General features: G+C 43.0%; 1 protein-coding gene across 4 annotated transcripts in view; it reads right to left on the reverse strand.

Moving 5' to 3' along the window:
* Positions 1 to 2552: 2552 nt before the first annotated feature.
* CASR (calcium sensing receptor) overlaps positions 2553 to 27977 on the reverse strand; it is an 89133-nt gene continuing 63708 nt past the window's right edge. For all 4 annotated transcript variants that reach the window (XM_068181857.1, XM_068181856.1, XM_068181854.1 and 1 more), the window contains 3 exons: positions 11227 to 11457; positions 7774 to 7897; positions 2553 to 4897 (listed from right to left, as the gene is read on the reverse strand). In XM_068181857.1, coding sequence (XP_068037958.1) covers positions 3447 to 4897; positions 7774 to 7897; positions 11227 to 11457 — 1806 coding nt within the window. In that variant the 3' untranslated portion in view covers positions 2553 to 3446. The remainder of the gene's footprint in view (positions 4898 to 7773; positions 7898 to 11226; positions 11458 to 27977) is intronic.

The raw sequence follows: 27977 nt of genomic DNA on the forward strand, positions 1-27977 counted from the left end.
CTGGGGAGATTTTAGTCTGAATGTATTTACCTAAATTTCCTCACAATTTAAACATACAGACACTTGCAAAACCAACAACAAACACCTACCTTCCTCCTCCTGCTTTGCAGCACCCCTTGGTAAAGTTGGTCAATACAAATCTAAATTTAACAATAGCAGGTTTGCAAACTGAACAGAGCTCACGGACTGACAAGGAGGACATGGTGAAAAGCATGAACTATAATGGGGAAGATTTTCTTTCCTCTGGTATCATCCAGAAATAAATTCTCTGCTGGGGCTTTCGGTAGGCAGAGTTCTGCCAGGTTTGTCAGGAGACTGGGAATGAAGGGTTGGGCTCTTCACTAGGATGTTTTCCAGTGGAAATCCCACCAGAGAGCTGATACACTGTTGTTTCACTACTGGACAGTTTCACACTGAGGCAAGATTTCCAGTGGATTTTTGAGTCATGGTGGGTGGGATGCGGCATTCATGTGGGCATCTTCTGGTAGGAAATGTCAGTGGAGGTTCTCAGGCTCATGCTTTCAACAGAAGAACGTTCCCCAGCGTGGCTTCATCAGTGTTGTCATGTGTGATACACTGATAGGCTTTTGGACAGGTGCCTGAGCAAGCCTTCTCCTCTCCTGGACTTGACAGGATGAGAACATCTCCCTCTCTCTGTGCATGGGAAAATGGGTTTGGTTACAAAGCACCTTCCCAAAGGGGTCCCTTTTTAACTGAACTGCCTTGTGTCCAGCTTGTGTGTCACTGCTATCAGCTGCAGCAGCAGCTCTCATGTAGCACTGGAGCTGGAGGCTTAGGGCTCCATGTAAGAGAACAGGGAGGGTGAAAGGGGCTTCCCCAGCAAATACAGCAGAGTTGGCCATACTACAAAATGATTGCAGCTCTTTGAGACTCATTGTGTGCCAGGGTATAAATTCCTTTTAAGTAAATGTAAATAATTAAAAACACCCAAGGAATGAAAAGCACCCAAATATATAGCTAGTATACATGGCTAGTGAATATTGCTCCCCAGACAAGACAGCTGATGGTGAATTTCTGTTTCTTACATTGCCTGTGTTTGTACACAGTCTTTCGTTTGCACAAGTAAATTGTGTTGTTTTCATTTCACTCACTGAACTCTTATATGTTTCAGTGCTGTCAGCTTCACTTCAGGAGTTGCTGAGCTGGGCTTGCTCCAGTAGGAATGATTCACGAGCACTAAAACTACTCGGCTATTGGAATTTTTGGAAGTGTAGGCCGTAACCGAAATGCCTTTTTTAGACCTCTCTGCCATCTAGTGCTCATCCCTGTTCGTGCAGTTGGACTCAGGAGACCCTGGAGCTCAATTCAGTACCCTAAAGTGAGCCCACGGCCACAGTCAGCAGCCTGGGAAAGGGACCTAGGTTTCAGAAGCAGTAAGCATCTCTTGGCTGGGTCCAGGGGCAGAATATAGTTTCCAAAATTTGGGCTAGAAGGATTTGTGTTTTCAAACTCACTTTTTTTTTTTTTTTTCCCTCAATCATCTGAGCCAGAGTTTTAATCAAATATTGTCATTTGCAAGCCTTGCAATTATAGTTGAGTTGGTCCTTATGTGGTGTAGTTAAAATTTGAGCCCACTCCAAGGGGAATGTAACAGATCAACAAAAGGGTTAAAAAAACTTGTCTGAATAGCCTGCTTCTTCGGATTCTGGACTTCTACTTTGCTTCTGTAAGTCAAAACTTCTCTTCCATGTCAACAAGTGGAGGTGGCAAAACAAAATTTTTATACAGTATTCTCACCTGTAAGTTTTATTTGCCTGCCCTGGCAGAAGAACAACCAAGCAAAAACAGTAACAAGAGAATTGTGGTGATTCCCCCAATGCATTCGAACACAGTCCTTTTTTCTCTGCTCACACTGAGCTGCAGGCCCATCTACCTTTCTAGAAGAGGTCTAGACTAACTTCATGCTCAATGAGGGAGGGTACTGACATCTTCCTGACAGATGTTTGATCTTCCATGGGGAATCTGGGAAGAGGGAATTAAATTCTGCAATGTAACCCTAGCCCCTCCCACCAGGCTATCCAGGGATGTTTCTTCTCTCATCAGGCTAAACAAATCTCTGCAAATGACTCTCTTCAACTTTTCCAGCACAAATCAAAAAGAACGAGGCATGCCTTGAAAAACCAGGAGCACTTAGAACAAGAGTAATCACGTTCTGCTATGCTCTCTGTTGACATCCTTAGTGCTTTTCTTTAGATACAGTCCACCATTCTTGTGCTAGGCGTCCTCTCTTCAAATTGGGAAATAACCTAGTAGGTGGCCTTTAGGAGCAAAACTGTATCCAGTTCATCCATTTGTCTCTATGTATGTCCAAGAAGCTAGGCCTGAATGTCTTTCTCACCCTGTCATCTACCATCACACACACTGCAGATATCACTGCTCCGGTGATCCTATTACCTCCTCCATCCCTAACTCCTCCATTTCCCCTTGTTTTTTTTGCTGTGTCAGGCCCACCAGTACCGCCAGGACTGTCGCAATGCTCTGTGTAGGTGTGAGGCAGATTAATACAGCAAAGCACAACACTGACTATGGTGTGAAAGGATTAGCCTTGTATGCCTTGTGGGATAGTACAGCAGCAACACTTGGTAAAGCATACAACTACTAGCGACATAATCAGGGATACATCTCATTGTGCTTTTGCAGCATTCTCTGGGAGGGATTTACAAGCTGTTCTCCCCCTCCACCAAAGCAGGCAGGCTGGAGGTAAAGCTATTCCAGCTGGAGAAAACCAGTAGGAACCTAAGTAGCTTGGTCTAGTGCAATGGAGTCTACGGAGAGTATTGTCCAGTATTTCCTGTTGGGCAGAAAGGAGAGACTGGGACATTACTAAATATAAATAGCAGGGCGCTCTGTCACATTAAATACTTTACATGTTCACACCCTTGGCTGTACACAGCATGCAGGATGTTGGGGACTTTTTTATTTCCCCACGACTGTGCTTTCCTGAAGTGAAACTGTGTACCTTGCTTTTGTAGAGCTGAGAGTCCTGATGCACATGGTTACAGATCACATATACTGGATAAAGAAGGAATATCATACATAGTGGGAAAAAGGAATATTATACATAAATGTAAAAGCAGGGTATAGTGGAATTGCCTAGTGCCTCCCATAGTCAGCTGAGTTGCAGTCTGGCAGGAAAAGCTTACGGAGGCAAGGCAGCATGCAGTCTTCTGCTTAAGCCCCACCAGAGGTGATCTTCACTTGTCCTTCTGAGATGTCCTGGTTTCAATAAAGCAAATGCAAATTCAGTCCCAGGCTCCCCAGACACAGTCCTTCCTCTGGAGGCACATGTGCTACCCTGCCGGCGCTAACTTTAAGGTGTGGTGGGGCTGTGTCACAGCAGTGTGTCTTTGTTGCCTTTCCCGTTCAGAAGCAAGAGGTGAGCAAGTTCCTCTTGGGGCTGGTGTACTTTTCACAATCTTCTTTTGTTAGGAATGTACTGTATTCTCTGTGACAGAGCCACCTCCAGTGCCTATAAAATTTCGGGAGTTAACCGATGGCAGGGAAGGCTCTGCCTCAGGGCTTGGTCCCTCTTCTTTGTTGTCTCCCACCACCGACTCCTGTGAGCTGGTCTCTGGGCTGGAAGCTGCCTGGAAGCCAGGCTCAGCCCCGAGGGGCTCATTGATCTGCAGGGGAAGCAGGGCCCGGTGCCGCATCAGGCTGTCGTCACTGTTCTGGGCCTCCAGCGAGTTCCGGCGCTTGGCATTCCTGTTGGCCATGGCGTTCTTCTGTGGCTCCTCAAAGCTCAGCGACAGGGTGACCGTTCCACTCCCAAAACTGACTTTCTGCTTGCAGCCACGCTGCTGCTGGCGCTGCCGCTCGGCGCAGGCTGGTAGAGGAAAAGGGTCCTCATGGTTGCTTTTACTGCTGATGGAGGAGGAAGGGGTGGAGCCAGTGGAGCCCCCAAGGCTGTTGGAGCGCTTGCGGGACACGTTGCTCCGTCTCAGTGTGGCCCTGGCAGCCACTTTGAAAGCGTGGGCAGCTGTGCTGCAGCGCACCTCCTCGATTGTGTTGCGGGAGGGCTTGAAGAGGATGATGTAGACTTTGTTGAAGAAGATGCAGGCCAGAAGCCCAAAGCTGGCAGCCAGTATTGCAATCACCTCCACAGCAGACACAAACTTGCCGTACGTGCTGGCGTAAGCAGGGATGAAGGAGATCCACACGATGAAGAATATCAACATGCTGAAGGTGATGAACTTGGCCTCGTTAAAATTCTCAGGCAGCTTTCGAGACTTGAAGGCGAAGAAGAAACAGATGGCCGCCAGTAGGCAGGTGTAGCCAATGAGGAAGCCAAGGGCCATCAGGGAGCCTTCATGGCAAGTGATAAATATGATCTCATCCTCCAGTTCATGGTTTCGGTAACTGGATGGTGGGGCCGTATAAAGCCAAATCACACAGATGACAATCTGCACAAATGTGCACAAGAAAACCAGGAGGAACTGAAGGTTGAGGCCCCACCACTTTCGGTGGAGACTTGTGGGGATCTTTGCCTCAAAGACAAGAAGGACACGGTTGGTTTTCACCAGGATGCAGGAGATGCAGAGGACAAAGCTGATACCAAAAGCTGGCTGCCGCAGACGGCAAGTCCAATTCTGGGGCTCACCAATGAAGAACAATGAGCTGGAGAAGCAGCATAGCAAGGAAAAGAGGAGGAGGTAGGATAGCTCCCGGTTTGTGGCCTTAACGATGGGTGTGTTCCGAAATTTGGTGAAGACTCCCAGAACAAAAGAAGTCAGGAAAATTCCAAGCACAGCAAAGAGAGTCAGAGCAATCCCAAAGGGCTCAGTCCAGGCCAGAAACTCTATCTGCTTGGGGATGCAGGATGTGTGGTTCTCATTGGACCAGTAATCCTCAGGGCATTTGTCACAGGCACTTGCATCTGAAAAAGAAGTGACAAGGAGAGGGAAAGTTTGTCAGAATGAGAAGCTGAAGTGTGGGATGACATATATGGCAGCTACACACCAGCCTTGATCTTAAACACACGGAGTGTTCCACTCCTGTGTGCGGATCCCCAGAGTCGTATATTGATGCCTCAGATTTTCTTACTCTGAAACAACCCATGGGCCATATAGCAAAACACAAAGCAGCTTGGTTCTGGCTTAAAAGAAGTCCTGCCTCTGCACTCATGTTTTTTGTAATCAATTTCTTGGCAAAACTTTGCAAACTTTGATTGCTATCAGCTCTTACACAGGCTCTGGTTTTCCCTCTTCCTTGTTCCTTTACTTTTATCTTCTACTTCTGTCTGTCTTCATACCTCTAACACTTTTATCATCATTTGAATATCCTGCCTTTTTCTATTACAGAGAAAATTAAAAACGTGCTTGCCTCCTTAAATGCTTTGAGAGCCTATTTCATATTCCATGGAGGCAAGTCTTAGTGTTTAAATTGCTCTTCCCTGAAGGCAGGCAATGCCCTTGACGTGCAGCACATTCTCATTTCATGTTGGAATGCCAGGGAAAGATGTGTCTTAATAATATCACTCTCCCTACACCTAGCAAATGTCCCACTAATACTTGCAAAGGGAAAATTGGTGCCTCCATCTCCTTCATGAAGGTGGTTGGGCTTGCTGTGATAGCATGGCCATGCCAATGGCTTGCATGATCAAAAAGCAAGGACCTGTTGCTTCTGCTCTTCTTCTTTGACTCAAATGGGTCTTGTGCTCTAGCAGGGAGGGTCACAACTCTTTTGATGGCAGTAGAAAGGGGTTGAGAGCAGACGGTTGGAGGTCTCAACTTACCTCTGCTTTTGGGATCCCAGAAGGATAGCAAGGGGCTGCAGAGTCCACAAACTCCTTTAACAGCAAGCACCCTCTGAGTTTTGCACCTGAGCACAGACACAGACTCTGACAATAGCTTCCAGAGCAGAGATTGATGCTAATAAGAAAGTCAGGAATGCCCAGATAATGAGGCCAAAGGTTTTTAAGCTCTCTTGTTCTTGAGGTGTGGTTGGAGAGACCATCCATGACCTGATATGACACTGCTTTCCTATGGACTTTTTGCCCAAGGCCTTATTTGAAAATCTGGCACTAGATGCCAAAGCTCAGTCAGAAGCTGTCATCACCACATAATTTCATTTGCATCCATTCAGCCAATGTCTTATTTTTCTTGTGTCTTTTACCTGGAAGTTCATTACAAACTGCAAGTTGCAGACAAAGCAAAGTTAATTTTGTGTAGCAGAGAATCCAGCAGCCTCTGCCAGAGACAGCTATTTAGCACTGCACCCTAAAGGCAAACTTTCACTGCTGTCTTGTGGTGGCTTAGAGACCATGCTGCCACTGAAGGGAGCAAACCAAGTCTCCCTCCTCCTGCAAGACTGCTCATTCTTTCCCCCTCCTTTGCGTTGTTAACACTTGCGGGCACGCAGCTTCTCATTCTAGTTGGAAACTCAGCCTCCCAAGAACTTGTTTTCAGGAAGACCAAAGACCTGATCCAACTTACTCCATGGTTGCACAAGTACCAGCACTGCTCCCAGACAAAGTGTGGGAGCAAACAGCTGGGAAAGGACAGATTGTTTCCACTGGTAGCATTTCTGTCTCAGCTGGATGGAACTGGTTGCAAAGCTACTCTCTGTGCCTATAAAACTGGCAAACATAGGACATAAAGACTGTTACTGTCAGCTGAAATTGCGGCAGGAAACTGTAGAGTCAGAAGACAGTCGCCACCTCAGCCCCATAAATTTCACCTCCACACCAGAGCTAGTTCCCAAAATTATGTGATAAACACCAGAAGATCCCTATTACACATGACCAGAATTGCTTCTATTCAATCTGAAAATCCTGCTTCCAAGCATCCTGTAAGTATCCTATATGGTCATGCTAAAAAAATATCATTCCTGTCCGATAGGACACAAATTAGATTCTCCCAAAGAACACTTGTTCAGTTTTGCAAGCAGTTTACTGAATTGCTCATCTCTGGCAAGGTCTGCAGTGTTTGCTGGGACCAATGCACTGGAGAGGGTGTGAGGAGGTCCCAAGAACCTTACAGTGTAGAGAGGACTGATATCCTGAAATAATTTACTTGCCTTCATTACCCTGGGGATGCCCACACTGAGGGAGCACTAGTGGTGTTGGAAATTCAAAATTTTTCAACCATTTCTAGGTTTGAGTTTACTTTTTCCATCTCTTCCAGAACCTGACTAGCTTGATCCAAGCTCCCAATGAAACAAACAAAAAGCTGGTTTTTTGTTTGTCCATGGTGCTTAGTAGGATCCACAGATTCTGATCTTTCGTAGTGCCAGTGATCAACAGAACCTGTAGTTGGTGAGTACATAAAGGGAAATATTTCTCTCTGCTTGTGAAATCTGGGATGTAATGGATGTTATTTCTTTGTAAAGCATGAAATAAAACCCTGACAGTTTGAGGAAAACATGGTAACAGACAGATAACTACAGAATTTAGGATGGGGAATCTCTCCCTCCTCCAGTTTTTTGGAGGAAAAAAGCTACTGCTACAGTGCAATAGCGTTTGCTTGTGGCTGCCTGAGAGGCTTTCTATATGCAAGTTGTTTTTCAGGTTCTCTGCCTTAATTTTCCTAATTCAGAGCAGAATGGACAAGCAGGCTTAGCAGTAGACAGGACCCGAGTACCACAGGATTCAACTCCTGTAAGCTTTTCAGAAGTCCCTCAGACTTTCTGTGAAGCCTCCTGGCAAGGCAGGCACCAGCTCAGGCCTGCAGGGAAGTGATTTCAGCACAACTGCAGGTGGTGCCTGGAGGGCACTGCCGTGGACAAGGCCCAGAGCAGCTCTGTGGGCGTTACCTGTCTCGTCGCTGTACTCCCCGTCGGGGCAGTCCACGCACTCGAAGCAGCAGGTGGGCTCCCCCTCAATGATGCCCTTCCTTGTGCCCGGCAGGCAGTCCCTGCTGCAGTTGGAGAAAGGCACCTGCAAGAAAAGGGCCCGAGCAGGTTAATGGTGCCAATGCCTTACTATGGCAAGATCTTGGCTTCCACCAAGGGTATTATTGCTTGGTTGGCATTGCTGGATGAAGAGCCTCAAATGCTCACCTCTTCCTCCCACAGAAAAGACACACTTTGCACAATAGTCATTCCCCAACCCACTGCAGTGAGATTTCTCTGAAGGAACACATCAAGGGATAGTAAGGAAGATCAGCAGACCTTTGTAATCTCTACTGTGTTGTGGGCAAAGCAAACTGGAATGTGACCATGATATACATACCCCCAAACAGTCATTAGCTGGTTAGAAGAAAAGACAATCAATCTCTACTGGCAGGAATTTGAGTCAGCCTTGGAGATGATAGGCCCTGACGTCTGATCCCCAAGCTGATATATTGCATATTGTCTGCTAAAAATTTATGGGAATTGTTTAAAAAAAAGTTTTCTGAAACTCGCTTCTTCTTTTACAACACTGAACATCGACAGATACAAATCAGTGGCGCTTTACAGATCCAAAGCTTTCCAGACCTCGCTGCTGTAAATTATATCACCTGCTTTATGCTGTGCCTGAGCCCACCTGAGCATTGTAGTGTCCTGGCAGAAAGTGGCTGCACGGGCACGCTCACTGCATGCCTGAAGTACACAAAGACTTCAGCATGATGAGTGGAAGCCTGGGCCTTTGTCACACAGAGTCATGACCGGAGGTTGAGCTCACCTCTTTCCAGCTAAATTAGAGAGCTGACACAGAACATGGCCTTCTCAGCTCAGGAGTGTTAAACCTACCATTACCACTGCTAGCAAAGTACCATGATCCATACATAGTTAATGGCTGTTCTGTTTGGAAGCCTCCATTCACCTACTGGACGTTTGATGCTAGTTTACCCAAGTGCTGCCAACCTGCTCATCTCCAGGAACCTCCTGTGTTGATGCACTTATGCAATGAGTCCTAGTTGTGGTTTGGAAGTTGTCTAGCCACAGGGGAAGCAAAGCCCTCGCTTTGCTTCCCTTGCAATGACAATTGCTATGCAGAGATGACCACTCTGTGGCTCAGGTGAGGACAGTCTCTGTTACCTATTACTCTGAAGTGCAGCTGCAGCACAGTTTGGGAATGCTGTTCCTAAGCTGTTCATCAGGATTACATCATTGATAGGACATACACAGGGCAACTCCCTGCAGCTCCCAGCTTGAAGCACTCTGCTGTTAGTGCCTATTGCTATAAATACAGTGCTCCTATTCCTTGGGACAGTCTTTCAGCAGGCAGTGCATCCATCAAGAGGACTTCATCAGTCTAGGCAGTCTTTCCCTAGGCTGCCACCAGATTTTTAACAGAGCTGAATCAAGCTGAAGTTACATGCTGCTTCTCCATTATCTACACAGTTGATTGAGCTTCCAAGGAGGAAAATTATATTGGTTTGGCATGAGTTTATCTTGACAAATACATGTTGGCTTGTTCTTATCAGTTTATTATCCTTTAAGTGTTTATAAATGGTTTATTTTTTTTTTAATCAAGTCTTTTAGGTTACTGAAGCTCAACTCAATTGTGTATAATTCCCTTGGTTCTCCTATAACTGCTTTAAAACCAGGTATTATGATTGCTCTCTGATCCTTTGAGATATCATGCATCCTCCACATTTCTCGAAGATGAATTGCTAGTACTTTTGTGATTGCTTTGGCTGAATTCTTAAGTATTCTGTGGGGAATTTCATCAGGTTCTGCCAAAATGAATCTATCTATCTTACCTACTCTTTAACTCATTCTTTTGCCAGTCTGCCCAATGCTCAAGTTCCTGAATGTTAAAATTACCTACATTTAAACTTTTGTTGGGGATGACAAGAGGTACAGCGAGTGAAGTACTTGCTACTTTTTTTGAACAGAGCCTTTTATCTAAAAGAAATTAGAAATATATAAACTGATAAAAAGGCTGCAGCAGACACAGAGATTGCAAACCCCTCCACTGCACAAAATTTACATGCCCTGGCACTACACTCAGCAACATCCTATCACATTTTTAACAGTTTAGGACAGAGAATGAAGTTAAATATCACACTCCCGGAGAAATTTACACCAAGAGAATACAATCACTCAGATTAAGTGAAAAACAATAAACTATAACTGTTGGGAAAAGTGCAAGATGCATTTGCAACAATCAGAAGGAGGGATTATAATATCAGGGTTTTTTAAGTTCCACTTGTAGTTTGTGCTTAGAGACTCCAGCTGGACTTAGAAAAGCTCTGAGCTCAGTATTTCTGTGGTAGTATGCTCTGTTCAATTCATGCCTCCTTCAGAGTGCTCTGGACTTGAACCAGAAATGAAGTTGGAGTAAAGGAAAGGCTGAACTCATGCTGTAACTCTTTTGGGCAAGCAGCTAAGGCAGAAGCATTACTTGATCTGCCAGCCAATGTTAATAATCACCTGGAAGTGAATTGCCTCGTTCATTAATCAGGTACTGGCTTAACACATTGAAACATCCCAGCAGGGCCTGGCAGTGACATTTCTGAGCTAATACTCTACTCCCTGTGTCAATTCCCAGACCAGAAACCATATGCCCACTCAGTATTCCCTCTGGGAGTCAGAGTTTCTGCCTATCTGGCTGCTGCCAGCTATGACAGCAGCTAATTTAGCTCAGTGGAAAAGGACTTAGGCCTGACTGAAGTCAATTGATAACTCTTGAGATATCTGAGGCTACTTCTGAGGCTGCAGAAGCATCCTCAAGGAAAATACAAAAAAAAAAAAAAATGTAGCAGGTGCTGGCATCTTCCACTATTTGAGCACCATGTCCAAGTTAACCCAGGCAGATTGATGGGGCTTGTTCTGTTTGTTTGCAAGGCAAGGGTGTGAGGAAGGCTCTGGGACTTGGTGGGTGAAGCTAGCAGAAAGAGTTGTAAATATAACTAAGAGCAAGAAGAGACACTTCTTGATACAGAAATAATGGAAGTGAAAGAAATGGCTCATTTCAGCAATGAAAATACTGAGCTCAGGAAAAACTGATTTTGTCAACAACCAGACTTGGGTAATGAATTTTTCATCCCTTTTGAAACCCTGCTATAAAATTCTACTGTATATGCTTGGGCTAGGAAAAGAATACATCATTTAAAACATTAATACCCAAGGTGAACAAATGTACAGAAGGGAGGAGACATTGCTTGTTATTTTAGTGTATAAGAAGTGTATGAAAGACTATGGTGGAGACTGTGTATACAGCAAGGTGAATGGATCCTATCATGACACATGGAGCCATAATATGAGGAGTGTGCAGGGCTAGTTCAAATTTCAGCTTGTGGATTTGGAAAACATTGATGTGAGGATTTAAGCACTTACCTCCTTAGAGAATCCACCCCATAGGATCTTGTTTTCATTGATAAAAAGCCTCTCCCCTTTCTTGGCATAAACGTTGTAGTGTCCAACCTCTTCAAAGACAACTGAGCCATCCTCCGGAGAGAGATGCCAATTGATTATTGAGTAATTTCCTACCAGGTCCCCAAACTCATCAAAATCCACTTGCTCCCCCATGTTATTGGTGAAATTTAAGTGTCGCAGATGCTTGAGAACCTAGAGAGAGACAGAGAGGCACTATGAATGCCTGTGTATTACAGCCCTACCACAGCACACATCTGCTACAGGGACAGAACTGGGAAGAATCACTTTACTGCAAACTTTAATCTCTTAAAATCTTTTATTTGCAGCAGTAGGAAGTTTTCTGTCACATGAACACACAACCGCATTCTGGATGTTTGGCAACCCATCTGTAACACTTACTGATGCTACCTCATCATCCATTTAGCATTCCTCTTTTGCTCCTCTGAGTCACCTCTGCAAGCCCAGAGCTCTTTGTTAGGACCAGGGAAGTGGCAGCAGCCTCTCATGTGTTTCAGTCACCCATGCATTGCTCTCACCCTGCTCTTGCAACCACTGCATGAATGCTCTCAGTTGGTATCTCTAGTCTCTGAATGATTGATCACTCAGAAAAAGGAGTGCTTGAGAAACAACTCAGACTTAACTCTGGATTGGAAAAAAACCCAAGCCCAATACACTTCAGTAAGAAAACCCCAACAAATCAACCTATTTTGCCATATGGCTGACCTGAAGAATTCTTACCACTTTTTTGGGCTTCTGTCTTATGGTTGCATAGCTGAAAGTAATCACATTCTGCCTATTCCCAGTTGTTCTTCCCTGTAATTTTCACCTCATGCCTTTAAGTGTTATATAGAATCATAAAATCATTAAGGCTGAAAAATACCTCCAAGATCATCAAGTCCAACCATTAACCCAGCACTGCTCTATTCACCACCAAACCACGTCCCCAGGTGGATCTCCATATGTTTTTTGAACCCTTCCAGGAATGGTGATTTCCCCACTTTCCTTGACAGCCTATTCCAACACCTAGCCACCCTTTCAGTGAAGAAATTTTTCCTATTATTCAATCTAAGCCTTCTCTGGCACAACTTAAGGCCATTTCCTCTCATCTTATCACTTGTTACCTGTGAGAAAAGACCAACCTTCTCCTTGCCACAACCTCCTTTTAGGGAGTTATAGAGAGTAATAAGGTCCCCCTAAGCCTCCTTTTCTCTGGCTAAACAGGTCCCTCCTTCCCTCAGCTGCTCCTCATCAGACTTCTTTTCCAGACCCTTCACCTGCTCTGTTGCCCTTCTCTGGATGTGCTCCAGCACCTCAGTGTCTGTCTTGTAGGGAAGGGCCCAGAACTGGACACAGCACTGGAGATGTGGCCTCACCAGTGCCATATATGTGGAGACAATCCCTGCCCTGGTCCTGCTGGCCACACTATTGCTGATAGTGCCATGGGCCTTCTTGGCCACCTGGGCACAGCTGGCTCATGTTCAGCTGGCTCTCAACCAGTATGCTGCATGTCCCTAATCCCAGGGACAACTGTAGTTGTAAAATTCATGATCTAGATAGCCTAGCAAGTAGACCTAAGAAACTACAGCATGAAAGAAAGCCTGTCCTGGCAACTGTGGTACCATTCATCCATATCATATTTCTGTTCAAAAAATAATTGCTGGTTTAGGCACTTATCAGATTTTTCCCCAAGCTCATCCATGGAAAGATGAGGTGACTCTGAGGGTTCCTGGCTGTCAGCTGCCCCTAGACCCCAGCAGCATAGCTGCTGCTGTGCTTCTACTGCCTGTGACAGCTTGTAAGCCCAGTCTCTCTCCCTGTCTCTCTCCCTCTCCCCCCCCACCCATGAGTGTCCAAACATACAATTCTTCATGGCAAAATGTAAGAGAAGCCAAAATTAAATCAATTTGTCTGGGCAGGCAGAGTCCTCTTCACCCCACAGACAGAACAGACAAAATTGTTTTGATGAATCCTTCTCACCTGGAAACACAGGGACAGGGGAACAGAATCACTTCATTAATTCCTGTCAGTTTTGCTAAATTGTCTCATTTTTCACTGTTTCCTTTTGGGATCCTCCTATCTCAAGCTAAAATCCCCAGAGCCACAGATACCCTTCTCCTAGTGCCTGTTTCAATGCCAGCCTGAGAGAGTCTGGAAAAATCATTGTAGTACTACAAAGGATGTGACCAACAAAACCTTTTCAGCTTGTGTGATGTTGATAGAAGGATATCAAAATATTGCCACAGTATTCTGTCTTTGAATAATGGGTGAGACAGAGAAGGCAGGATTTTTTCTGTCTTCCTCATCCCTGTTGCCCCTCCTCTGGAGATCAGCTCACCCATAAGGTGTGCAGCTGGGATGATCTCACCAAAGAAACAGGACCTGTCCCTGGAAGATCTCACCCTCTGATGGAATCAGCAAAAGAAGGTGCTCTGTGCTGGCACTTTGCTGTGGAGAGCTGGGCATTGCCTGCTGGGTAAGGAAATAGGAGACTGCTCCCCTCTCCTCCCCTCATTCCTGAGGTGTACCCAGGAAGGTGCTACTTGCCCAGCTCCATCAGAGGACAGTGAGAAGAGAGCAGAAGCAGCTCTGAGGTCAGAATGGGTGACAGGGTCTGCAGCTCCACAGTGATCTGTTGTACTGCCTCACCTCACTTTGGCCTCATCTGCACAGGGGCTTCAGTCTTGGTCTGGTTGTTACCAGCAACTTTGTCTGTCAGCAGTGCAGGTGCTCAGCAGGACAGCTCATATTCCTCTGCAGGCTCTGGCATCTACCACAGGGTGACAGCTGCAGCTTTGATGTCCAGATCAGGTTTGTCCTTATGCTGAGCCTAATGCATGGTTCTCCTCACTCCAGCTCAGTATGACACTCATGCAGCACTACTGTATCCTTCTGAACGACACCAGGATATCCTGAGTATCACTGCTGGGTTGACTGTTACCTGCATAGACAGGAGACCCTGCCCTTGTTTTGACTGCAGTTGCTACACACACTAGGAGACAATCTTGCAAGAGGCATATTGAAGATTCTTCAGTTCAAGTCCTGCCTCTCCTGGTCAGCTGCAGCAGCAGGAGGCTCACTGGCCTTAGGGTCAGCAAGATGAATGGTGGAGAAATTTTTGGATTCCCTTAATGCAATTTTTTGTTTGTTTAATTTCATAACATTCATATCAATTAGTCTGTTCCTTGGCCTTCCCTCCTGTCATTATGTTTCTTAAAAAGTAATACATACCCCTGGCTTTTAGTGGGGTTTTGTGGGATTAGTTTGATAGGATCTTTCCCTTGGTCACACACACACTACACCTGAGAACTCAGGTTATAAATGATTTCATGTATGACCTGATATGTCTGTCTGACTGGTAATTCATATAAAAGCATATAAGAGCACTAATCTGCAATTAATGTTGTCTTTCCCTAGGCATAGTATAACAGCTTCAGCTCTGCAACTGTAGCCAGAGGGTACAAAATGTGTATCAGTTCATGCATGAAAGGCACATGACCTGATTAAAATTCCAAATGGAGAGGCAACAGGAACAACAGAAATAACAAAGCCTGTTTTTTTTTTTTCTTTCCAGAAAACAACAAAATTTTTTTTTCAAATCTGAATTTCTGAGGGGCAGCTTGTAAAATGAACTACCAGAACATGTTCCTTTTTTAGAGAGCAAGAAAGTCCCAGGATCATATCTCTGTTTCTTACAAGTTCTGCTTTTTACAGGGTGAAAATACAGTTTAAACAGGCAAGGAATATATAAGCACTAAACTTTGAAAGAGGAAGTTGTAGACTCTGAATAACTGCAACACTATTTTATAGTCACCAATCTATCAACGATTAGCTAAAGGCTTTACAGTTAATAATGTGTTTTGTAACTAAAGATAGAAACATACATAACCAGGACTCAGTCCACAAAGACCTAAAAGACCCTGCTACAGCCAGGCCAACAGCATGTGTCAAGGGTAGGTGTATCATATCCTGGAACCAAGAGATTATGAAAGAAGTGCTGACCTTGTGGCTTGGATACACTGTCAGCAGCTGGTGGGGAGAGCATTGTGCAAGCTGCTGTCTTCAGATATTTCTTTCTGTAATTTTTCCTTCTTTTCTTTTCTCTCTGTCACAGACTTCATGTTGAATTGCAGTGCCTTTTAATTAAAACACCTATTATCGGAAAGGACTTGTAAGCTGCCCTCTAGTTCACCCTCCCATTATTCCTGGTAAGGCCATTCCCAGCCATGCAGCATCCCATACTTTATCCAGGCTAGATATTCTGGCTCATGTGGTTTCCACTTTTATGGGAGGATCATAAATCTGTAACACAAATACAGTTGTATTAGACCAGGCTGGCAGCTCACCTGCCCAGGACCCATTTTGGACTGTGGCCAAGAGCAAATACCTACAATTGGAGCACAGGGGCTGTGGTACTTCCCCTGAACACTCTCACCCATTTTGCAGCTCAGTGACTTCCTGGGCCAGAGGTTTTGTACCTGATAACCTTTGGGTGGATTTTTCTTCTGTGATGTTGCACATTCGTGTTCTGCACCTGTGTGAACTTTTCACATCCACAGCCTCCTACAGCACAGAGACCTATATTTTATGAGACAAGAACCTCTTTTTCCTTTTTGGAGCACAGCAGCTATGAATCTCTTTTGATGACCTTCAAGCTTATGTTCACAAAGAACTGTCATTTGCCAGTCATCTTTTCCATGCCTCTCAGGACTTTACAATCACCTCTCTTCAGACAACTCTTTCTCAGGCTGCTGAGCCCTATCTGATGTTGCTACATCTTGTACAGAAGATGTTTCACTGACCCTTCTCCAAGCATTCTTAGTCTTGTTCATCAGTTCTGTGTCCTGAACATGATACTGAAGAGAGATGCACCAAAGGGTTGAGAAAGTGGCCCCAGGACACCCTGTTTACCTCTCTGTCCCTTTTCCAGTGTGACTATTCTTAAAAGTGCATTTGCTTTTTTTGACTACTATTCAGATAAACCTGAGGAGTCCACCATAGACTTGATCAAATTCATTTGTGATAAATCAGGTCTTATAATTTATATTTATCCTCTGCTGATTATCTTTCAACCAACACACACATAAGTTCTGAATTTGCTGACAGACTACCAGAAGATGCCTTCAAGAAGCCTAAGCATACTCTATGAATAGAAGTTCCCTTATCCATACACATCGCAAAGCCTGCAAAGCACTTCAGGATGTTTGTGAGGTAGGGCTTCTCTTTAAAGAAGTCATGGTCATTCTTCCTCAGTATATTCTATTTTTCCTTCCTAAATTTTTAAACCCCAATTTTTAATAATGTGCTCAGTCATGCTCTGCTAGTTCCTTGGATCTCCTCCAGAACCCTTTCAGAAAATTGATGTCTCATCTTTCACCTTTCTAGACCTCAGGGCCTAGGATTTTTCAAGTGAGGAGATGGAAACCACAGCCAGCTCTCTGCTACTTCATCTGTGAGCTCTGGCATATCCTTTGGGTGAATATTGTTCACTTGCCCTGAAGTATCAAGGTTCATTTTGCTCTTGTGTTCCATAGTTTCTTCTGTAGTCAGTTCAATTAGACAGATCCTCTAAAAGTCCCCCATAAATATCTAAACCTTCTAAAGTTTGTCCATGAGGAGCACACTTTTCTTCTGTCATGGCCTTACCTTGTCTTTTGCAGTGATAATCTATGGCTCAACAAACAATCCTACTCCTGAAATGTTTAAAACAGGATTTATGAGCTTTTACCCCATTTCAGCATATTGCTAAATCATTTTTCTGGCCTGCCTTATTTTATTTGTACATTTAATCTGCCAGAGTTTACGAATCTTCTGATTTTACTCACTGAACATAACTCAGTTATTTGAAGGATGCTGTCTCACTTTTAACAAACTCTACCTAATACCTTTGCTTTGCCAGCTTCCTTTCTCCCCCTTTTCTTGATCTACAGTACACACTCACTTCCTGTCACTAGTATTGAGGCTGGTGGCAGGCAAAAACATCCTTTTTAAATTTTGGATGCTGTCAGATAGCAGAGAATTTTGTGTGTGCATTCATGCCCAAAGCTGAACTTTGAGCTGTGCTCAGAAGCCCAAGCCACAGACTAGTTGAACATTTTGATAGCAGCTGGACTAAACTATAGTGGCATGTCCTAAACACTCCAATTAGTAACAAGGTAGGAGACAGATCCATCAGTTAGGAGGCTGATTGCAACCAAAACCTAGGGCTCAGGGCTAGAAGCATGAAAGTGAAGATCATGTTTGTATGAAAAACACTGGATGTAGGGCACGATCCTGCAGATGAAGGATATGTGTGGAGACAAATGTTAGGGGATGCTCAGTAACCTTGGCCAGTAATGCTTGAGAAAGGCAACTGAGAGGAGCTGCACAGCATAAAGTGAGAACTTCCACCTTGACAGACCTCCACAATGTCCCTACCATGAAGGGAAGGTGAGACCTGGTGATGTAAAACTGTGGGGAAAGCAAGAGTGTGTGAGATACCAAGCAGTTAAAAGTTCTAGTCTTGTTAATTCCTAAATAAACATAAATAAACGTCAGTATCCAGGTGTGCCATGAGCTGTCCTTTACTTTGTCTCAAGTCTGACAGGTCCTTAACTAGTCTCCATACACTGTCAAAGGTTTCATATCCTTGGCTTCTTTCTGCAGTTTCTTTCTGATGTTTTTCCTCCCTAGGTCAAATGGTCCTGCAATGGAAGAGAACCTGGGCACATTATAGGTGTATGTCACTATATAAAAGACAGACAATTACCCCTCCTAACACACAGTTGCAAGCAATCCTGTCTTGACAATTAGCATACATTTTCCCATGTTTAAGTTTTAATTTCTGTCTATCTCTCTTCAGGCCTGTAAAACAGTTCTGGACTGATAGGTACAACATGTTTTTCTCTTTGGTTTGGTAGAGTGCCCGTGCTGAGAGCAGCTAACAATACCCCATCATGGCTCAGTGTGAATGAAGATGAAAAGCTGGCAACTCAAGATGGCAAGTCCTGACTTTCACTTTCAATTGCAGAGCGCCCAATCTTCTCTCTTGTTTCGGATCTCTCATCAAGCACACGGAGAAGATGCCTTCATAATGCCGTAACAGGCACAAGGACTTGAGAGATCAGCTATTGCATTAGGCCATGGGTTATGGTGCACAGTACCAGGGTTTTGTCAGTGGTCAAGTATCATGAGGAAATATGCCCAGGCCAATTCTGAAAGAGCCACTCACAAAATACTTTAGGAGAAATGTTTGAAGCAATAGTTTTTTGGTATTTTTTTCTTTCTTCCATTCACTTTCAACTGCCTATGTGTCAATCTTTGTTTACAGGCTAGCAAAACTCAAGTTTTTACTTTCTGTATAAAATCCTTGATTCCTGCTGCATTCTCTAATTTGGAATATGTTGTTCTGCCCTTTTTTATGTAGGGCCAACTCTTGGGCTCTCTGAAAGGCAGTACTGTCATCACAACATCAACAAGTTCTGACACACAGGAACAGAGCAGGTGCTGGCCCTGGCCCCCTGTGTCAGTAATACCTGTTTCCAGAAGCCTGAGGCAGGGCAAGATGGACTTCACCCTTCTGTCCAAAGCATTCTTCTTGCCAGCATGAGCTGAACTTTCCTTCCCCTCTATAACCTCTCCCCCTTCCCTGCTGCCCTTTGTACACCAAGAGGGACAGCATGTAGTGCTGATGTTGTTTTTAAAACCAAGATGCCAGAATATAGCAACACCATTAATCTCACCTTTTTCCAAAAGCTGTTCAGAAGATAATGGAATTTTTCAGCCAGTGAAGGATGTGATTCATTGCTTCACACCACTTGCTACATTCACAGAATCATAGAATATTCTGAGTTGGAAGGGACCCACAAGGATCATCAAGTCCAGTTCCTGGCCCTGCACAGGACACCCCAAGAATCACACCATGGTGCTGAGATGATTGTCCAAATAGTTCTTGAACTCTGTCAGGCTTGGTGCTATGACCACTTCCCTGGGGAGCCTGTTCCAGGACTCAGCCACCCTCTTTGTGAAGATTCTTATCTTAATATCTAATCTAAACCTCCCCTGACACAGCTTCAGGCCATTCCCTTAGGTCCTATCTCTGGTGACCAAATTCCCCCTAAGCTGCATGGTGTCTATTGGTTTACTGCTCTGAAGAAGTGACTGTTAATACTTTTTATCACTATAAGGGTATCTTAGGTGGAGAAGCTGAAAGGTACCCAGGAACAGAGCTGTGATTCTCACTGTAAATACCTCACAAAAAATTTGGATGTCTGCCTGTTACACACATCCAGCTTCATGCACAAGGAGTGCCTGGTGTGTAGTTTGGATGCTGAGCACTTCATGCCAAAATAATGAAAACCAGTCAGCACCTACTGTGCTAGGCCTGGGCTGTACTCTGGGATTAAACTGTCAGGTGGGTAACAGGGCAGATGAACAAAAGGATATAGACTCTGGAAGAAGGGCTGGTGTCGAAGAGGGAGGAATTGATGGTCAGCCAGAGATACACAGACACTACTCCAAGGGAAATTTGGCAAGACAGGATGGACATCCCAGCTCTGGTGAAATGCTAGATCTGCACTGAATTGAAAAACAGAATGAAAGCAAGAGCTCATTCAATTCTCAAGAATAGTTGTGTGAAGCCTGAGAATAACTCAAGAACATTCAGTGTTGTAATGCTTTGATAAGAACCAAATTATTTCTTTGTAAAGTTGGGAAGGTCATTGGATAACACAATTAAATGTATATGACAAAAACAATGTGCCATATGTTAGAAGTAATAATTTAAGCTATTCATAATCCTTATTGAAGAAAATCAACTAACTGTTCAAGACAAAGACCTGTTCATTATTGTAGGCAGCTCAGTAAAAACACTCTGTGCCTTATGCAGTGGGAAGAACAAACTAAATATTAGGATATGAAAGTAGGAAAAAAATATACTGAAAATATAGTACCAATAGTACAAGTCTCCTCTGGAAAAAGCTGTTAGTTCAAGTAATTTGATCAGAAAAAAATAATAAATTAAATTAAGATAAGAGAGGTCCATAGGTTGTGATGCTAGCTCTTGGACAGTCAGTCCTCCATTTCAAGAGAAATGAAAGCATGGAATTATTTAATTGTTTATGACACACACAGTGATTTGTGGGAAAGAGGTAGTATATTCTCACAGAAGCAGAGACCCCTGTCCCTGCAAAGGCAACTGACCTTACTCAGGTCTCCAGAGAAATACAGGACATCCAGTTGACAGGACAAGGTGTGCTGATTGTCACATTGTAACTGATAATTGTTTCTGTTCTGCTTCTGTCAAGGATATGATCCCCAGGCAGATGGGGGCTGGCTCTCTCTCTGCCTCTTCCATTGACCAGTGCCCTATCCTTGAGGAGGGGCAGCACTGGTGCTGACATGGGGACCCATGCATACATTATGTCCTTTCTCTGTGAGAGAGGAGCAGGATCTCCAGCAGAAACTTGCAGAAATTGGGAGAGCAAGGAACTCATGTGGACTGTGTTGGAAATACCCTCACTTGCTGCTCAGAGGAAGGTGCAAGGTGCTTCCCTTGTCTCATTCTATGCTGTGAGTGCTTAGTCTGTTTGGAAACTGGTGAAGCCTAGTTTCCTAAGACAAGGACCAGTTTTAGTGCCTGTAACTGGGCTTGATGGGTCAGCTTATGTGGTGTTCTCACCAGCAACCAAGTGACTCTGCTCTGATGCTTAAAAACTGCAGCAGCTTTGATGCTTTCTTAACACAAAACTAACAAATTAATAGCTACTACTACAGCAGTAGAAGCAAGTAACTTAAACTAAAAATGTCAAAGGCAAGCATTTCTAAATAGGACTTGATATAAAATGGGACTAATCTGATTTAGGATCAGACTTACTACAGTACCATATTTACAATGATGTCCAGAGAGAAATCAAAAGCCCAAGCCTAGTGGATTTCATAACAGAGGCCGCACAAGTCAGGTCCAACTGTGATACTTCAGAAAAACCCATGTGGTATTTACTAGTGGTTGCAGATGCCTCAATTCCATTGCAAACCTGAGTCTGAAATGTTTCCAAAATACTTGTCTGATGAATCACAGAGGTTCCCAAAGGAATCAAGAAATTATCTTGCAACATTTGGCATTGCATGGCTGCTTTTCCAGACTGATTTAATTTTCAGTTAGGAGGTTGTAGGACACAGTAGGGATGGGACCAGTATATTTTGTTTCCCCAAGGTCCTCCACAACTCCTGCTGGCCCAGTGCACACTTACTGTTCTAAATGCAATTGTCCATAGTACACCAGTCCCGAGCCTGTACTGTGCAATGCTTAGGTGATAGTAAACAGCACCTCACATAGGTGTGCTATGGTAAAGAATAATGATTTCATCCAGTGTGACCAAATATTTACATAGGGAAATGTGAAATCCTGTCAAATGAAATTCAGTACAAACATATTTTTTAAAGTCGAACTCAAAAGCGTGACCTTCAAGTGACAGTTCTTTTTTTAACTGTAATTACTTATTATTAGTGGGAAAAGGGGGAAACAATTCATTTTGAGTCTGTCAAAATGCTGGTTTGGACAGTGATGTTTCCATTAACTGCAATTAGTGAATTTGACTAGCTCGAGAGTAGAAATGAGATGACAAAATACTTTTTTACCTCTAACATTCTCCCTTTTTCTGTTTTAAATTAAGATCCAGCTGTATGATGGCACTCCAACATATTTGTATGGCCCAAAGCATTATAGTGTAGTATTAGTTTCTTAGGGTCCAAAAAAAATCCTTCCTACAAACAACTTCAGGAGTTAGGGCAGCTGGAGTAGCTTCAATCCCAGTTCAGTGCCATCCCAAAGAGACTTAATCTGATCTACTGACTGCAGTAGGTTTCTTCTGGGGGAGAAATGGCTGAAGTGACTGCACCTCTCCCCTCAAGTTCTGTGACCATTAATTCTTTTCATAGGAATCAGGACAAAAATTATGGCAGCAAAATCAAAAATTATGTCTGTGGAAAACCCCTAGATGCAGGATATAATGCTATATAAAATCAAGGAGGCTTCTGACTAGTCTCTGCTCCGAGATTGTACAAGCATAGGACAGTGATGATGGAACTCCACAGAGTGGAAAAAATCCATGGACAAGCTAGAGGAAAGGACTGACTGAACCCTATGCATGATAAACCCATTTTCAGTTCAAAACTTTGCCTGTGCTCATTAAAATAAAAGCTTACTAATTAGAGAGTGATGATATGTTGCCATCCTCATAATACAAACAGAGCTCAAATAGCAGTATTTATTATGGTGGGCTCTAAAAGCACTAATCCAACATGGAACATCCAAATAAGACTGAAAACCACAGGTGTTGTATTGTCAGAAAGCAGAACATAAAAATTCCTGGAGAACGAAGAACAAAAAAATCACCAGGCAATGTATAAGAAGTTCCTTGAACATATTAAAATTGAAAGGTGTCATGTATGCCAGATTCCCATGACATGAAGTAAGCTGTAAGAGACAGCTAAAGAGGATGGAATGCTAAAGAGAGAGCTGAGGAGGAGCAGGAAAGCTAAATGAATGATGTGTTAGTACCCTTGCTATCAGAAAAAATCACAGACATTCTTATCTCAAGGGCACTTGTTTTGGAACCATAATGTGACATTAACTGAGGTAGAAAGTCCTTAAAGAGAGATTAGAGGGCAGACTGAGCAATTTAAATTGGATTTAAAAGGCTGACAGAACCAGACAGTTCATCACAGCAGTCCATGAGCAATAAAGAGAGCCCTACTACAGCAGGTTTATGATATACACATAAAAATGCCACTGGCTTTGAATGACAAAGTCAATATGCTATCTAATCTTATTCTCAGCAACCCCAATCCACCTTTCTGCTGCACCTGCAAGTGTAATGCATTCCCAACACTGTGTCCAAAGTTCTGCTCAGTGTCAACCTCTGGTGGGCTGCAGAAAAGACAATACTGTAAAAGGCAGAGGGAGATCCTCTGAAGCCAAAGGCTGGTTAGCCTGACATGAATCACAGGAAAAACAATGGAAAACAAGAGTTTAGGGCTGAGGAGCAATTAATACAAAACTGTAGGATGGAAACATAATTGCTGCCACCTAGTAACATTTGAGAAATACAGATCTTCTTAAATTTAAGTTGGGTTGACAGAAATTACCCTTCAGAAGTGAAATAACTGAGCTTTGTACTTCATGAAACATGGATCAGGAATTGCCCAACAGATATCAACAGAGGCAGATCATCAGTTCATGGGGAATTCCTCCAGCCTCAGTAAACAACTTACTGTTTCCCAATATGTTCATCAGTACCCTGGCAGCAGCTACACAAGCACTGCTGGCACAATTTGCTGAAAATTCATGGATTAAGGTAATGGTAAATAATATTAAAGAAAAAGCATTTCCCCTCAGATTGCTTTCAAATATTTGTGTTTAATACAGTGAAATTCAGGCTTGTGCATCAAGGCATAAGGAATTTACATCCTGCACAGAAAGGGTACCACCTGCTGCAAAGGATTACTGGCAACTAAATGTGACCTTTCCATTGCACATGGTGGCACGGAAGGCTCAGGTACCTTGTGCTCCTACAAATGAGGAAGTAATAGGAGTATGCAAATGTGGGATTTTTTCCACTGTCTGGCTGTGCTGAGTCTGTTGAAGGAATACTGAATACATGCCAAAAAGGGGCATGAGTGAATGGACAAGGTATAGAACTAAAGCAGAAAACATACCTTATGACTAAAAGGCTACTCTGTTTAAATTGTCAAGGTAAGACCAAGGAATAATTTGATGAATGTGCATAAATATTACATGGAGAAAAATGATGCATAGTTCATCTGGACTTTTAAATCTAATAAAGCAAGCCCAAGTAAGGACCAATGAAACTAAAGGTCAGTAAATCCCAACAGGAAATCAGATATGATCTGTGACAAGAGACGTGGCCTGCCATGGATCATACTAATTAAAAAGAGGTCTACCAGTCAGCATGTCTTTGGGGGAAATAAATCATGCTAAACACAAGTTTGGCTGTCAAACATAGCCTTTCAGAAATGAAATACCTAGGTTTTACATTCAATGTGAAGCAGCCTTTACCTGGATCAAGATTACTTACTTTCCTAAATGTGGCATAAATTTACATAATTAATTATAGAAAGGATTTCAAGCTGCATGATCATTTGGAAAGTGATTTTGTTTAAACATGTTTTAGGTTTCTGCTGAGGTTTTGTGGAGAGAGATGGTCTCCAGACAGAAAAAGGCAATTGTACAGGTACAATGAAACTTAATTGTCAGTGCTGCTAGATGGTATTTTGTGTTGTGTGCTCCTGTCTTTACCTACAGCCATGATATGAAAAAAAAATCAGAGCCACTTAGTCTAGACTTGATGCCATTATTGCTTTGGTTTTCACTTGCAGCAAATATAATATGGAGAAATCTATTGGGTACAATAGCCCAGGTTGCTGTGTACTAAAGGTGAAGGATCTACTGACAGGAGTCCTAACTGACTAAATGATGCTTTAATGTTCTTGGTACATCACCATACTACACAATAACTGTTACAGTGAAGTACCTAACAGCTTAATATAGGGCTCTTTTATTAATTTTATTATTAAAAAATATGTAAAAAAATTCCTATTATTAAAGCTACTAGTAGACCCAAAGGTTCAAGTGCTCCGTGTTTTCAAGTAGTATAATTCATATACATTGCCTTGTGTAAACAAAGTCTGATTGAAATGTTTATTTTCTGGGAGGTGTTTAATGCCATCCCTGCCCAACTGTGACTGTGTAGATGTGTCCCTTTACAGTCCTTTGCTGTCACTTCCTTCAGACTGTCCTTTTATGGATCAGTCTCTTCAAAGTCCCAGTGAGGTCTGAAACTGCATCCTGCACAGAGCACTGCTGATACTGCTTTGAAGAGCTGTTCTGCTCTCTAGGTCAGGAGAAAGTCATAGCTTTCGACTGTAAATTCGTTCCTATTTGGAGCTATCGGGTGAATTCCTTCAACACTTGGGTAAGCTCTTTGTTGGAATGAGAACCAACAGATTCTGCACTCTAGGTGTCATTTCTTTTAACAGAACCATGGTAATTCATGAAACTTGAGTTCAATGCTTACTTATAATTGATTCATGAAGTACTATCCATGGGGGAAAAAAAAATGAGTCCCAAAGTTTCCTATAGTCACAGTGAGTTAACTGCACTCATGCAAGTGTTTCAGACATTCAGAGTGTGCAAGCACAGTCATAGGTCCCATGAATGGTCAACTAATGTTCCAGAGGATTCAGTTACTGTGTCTGGGCATGTGTTCCACTTGCCCACTAGTTTAAATCTGTTTTTTCCATTTCCTCTATCAATGTAAGTCTTGGCCAACAAAGAAATCTCATGTCAAGACTTTGATTTCTTCAGTAATTTGTTCTCATTCCTCCTAACTTCTGTGTGGAGCAACACCAGTCCTTCATAGTGCATAAAAGCTCACTTTGGGGATAACTAACTGTGACTGGTTAGTAAAGCATTTGTGAAGATAGCTGACTACCCAGAAAGAAATGAAATAATAACCTATGCTATGAAAATAATGACTTTGAAGTTAGCTTCAACCCCATCTTGAGATAAATGGAAATTTTTTATATATCCACTTGTTTCCTCATCCCACTTTGTGAGTGCCTTTAGGAAGCTCTCAAGGTGCCCTTTGTCACCAGCTCCATTTGTGAGTAGTATCAGGAAAGGTCAGTCCTGGAAGAAATATTACATCCTTTTGTGCAACAAAGACATGCTGTGTCTTTGTAACAGATACTGGTGTCTGAGGTCTTGGTAATTCAAGGGATAATTGTTATCTGAAGTTGTTACAGAGAGACATTGTATGAGCATTTCATGGAGCCTTCCCTAAAATTCCCAGTATAAGCTGAAAAACTGACTTTTCCCCAACTGACAGAAGTACTTCATAAATGAGCTTCATAAATATAAATAAGTTCTTTTAAAATACAGCTTTTGTTGTAAAGCAGTGCATAAATTACCATATTAAAAGTGACTTTTATGGAAAATTCAATGTGTTTAGGGGCAGACAAGAATACTGTGGGTTTGGTCATCAGGCAGTATGTACTACCCCAGTTCAGAAGAATCTCAGCCATTCTTTACTTAGTAATTAATAACCATAACTCCTTTGCTGTTTTGCTGCATGCAGTTCATTCACCCTTCTTCTAGCAGCCTTGTCAGGGCAATCGTTTCCCAGCACATTTTCTACTGGTGAGTCCTGTTAAGTCTTTATCCTTTTAGCTGTAGAGACTTCTAAATATTACTCCATCTATTGTCTGCTTAGTTGATGTTCTCAGCTGATGGCAAGTTGTTATCTTCAAACTGATGAATAAGCAATTGTCTGTTATTGGCCTGGTGGGGAAATAGCTGTGTTTGCTCTATTGACCCCCATATTTCTGTGTGTGGCTCAAGTAGTGTCCCTCTCAATTCTGTCTCCCACAACAAAGGCACACCTCTTGCCTTCTGTTCACAACAAATACATCTCCAGTGCATTTGTAATGCAGAGTAGGCAAGGTTTTGCAGTTGCCTGACATTCAACAGCTTCCTCTGTTTTCTTTGTAATTCTCCCCAAATTACTAATTTTCCCACCAGCCATAGCTAATAGCTGTTCTGATACTGTTTAATTCTGTATACCACAAAGCAGCTGGTTTTGAATTGTTCAGACAGGCCTCTAGTTTAATAGACACAAAAATTGATTAGATAACCCATTAGGCTCAAACGTCTATGTCATCTAAGGCATTATTTACTTCTTTAAAGCCTTGCACAATCAATTTCCAGCCAGGCAGACACACCTAAATGTAAAGCTGGAGAAGGCGCCAGTCCATTTTTACCTCTTCACAAAGCACATCACCAGCACTGAGGAAGGAACTATTGGCTGGGAGGTGCACAAGAGTAATAAAAAAATCCAGGTGTTGCTAGGTGAAGCCATTTTGTATTTGTTTTTATTTTGTGGAACAGCATATGGCAACTTTTCACTGAGTCTGAGGGCAATCAGATTTCCAGGCACAGAGTAATATACACAAGCATGTCTCTAACCTGCGAATCATTAGCACAACACATTTTTCAGCCCTTGCAGTGTGCTTCACCTTGGTGCCTAGAAGAGCTCTTGTTTTTCACTCATGCCAAAATTCAAAGCCTCCAGTGTAACAGCAACCTGCAAACTGTCTGGGAGTCAACCCAAAGATGCTCTGCTAAATGACCCTGTGGCTGCACACCTTTGCCTTCTCAGATCATTGGGAGCCTGTCTTCCCCATTTAATCACAATGCTTTTAGTGCAAGAAACAAAGAGAGGTCCAGCAGCTGCTCATCAAGAATCCAAATGAATGGGCAAAAACTGAGTGACCTCAGTCTGAAGAAAAGACAGGTCTTTCAACTTCTCACACAGAAATAATATGAAGCAGGAAATATTTGCTCTGAAGGACAGATTCCCTATTAGTTTTCTCCCTATTTTTTTGCAGGATCACAGAGTGTTTGTAGTGAGAGAGAGACACCAGAGAGGCTCCTGTAAATGCTCAGAGGGAAACGGAAAAAATAACAGACTTTTTCCTAGAAGTGACCACAGAAATAGCCTCATGAGACATTTGACTAAGAAAATGAAGGAACTTGAGGGACTTGAGAAATCTTATCAGGGAAGATATTAAGAAAAAAGGGCTTCAAAACCAGACTGTTAAAGCAGTTATGGAGAAACAGGCCAAAAATACAGGGAATTTTGACAAAGAGGCAGCAT

The sequence above is a fragment of the Anomalospiza imberbis genome, chromosome 2, assembly GCF_031753505.1.
Source record: "Anomalospiza imberbis isolate Cuckoo-Finch-1a 21T00152 chromosome 2, ASM3175350v1, whole genome shotgun sequence".
Classification (NCBI taxonomy): Eukaryota; Metazoa; Chordata; class Aves; order Passeriformes; family Viduidae; genus Anomalospiza; species Anomalospiza imberbis.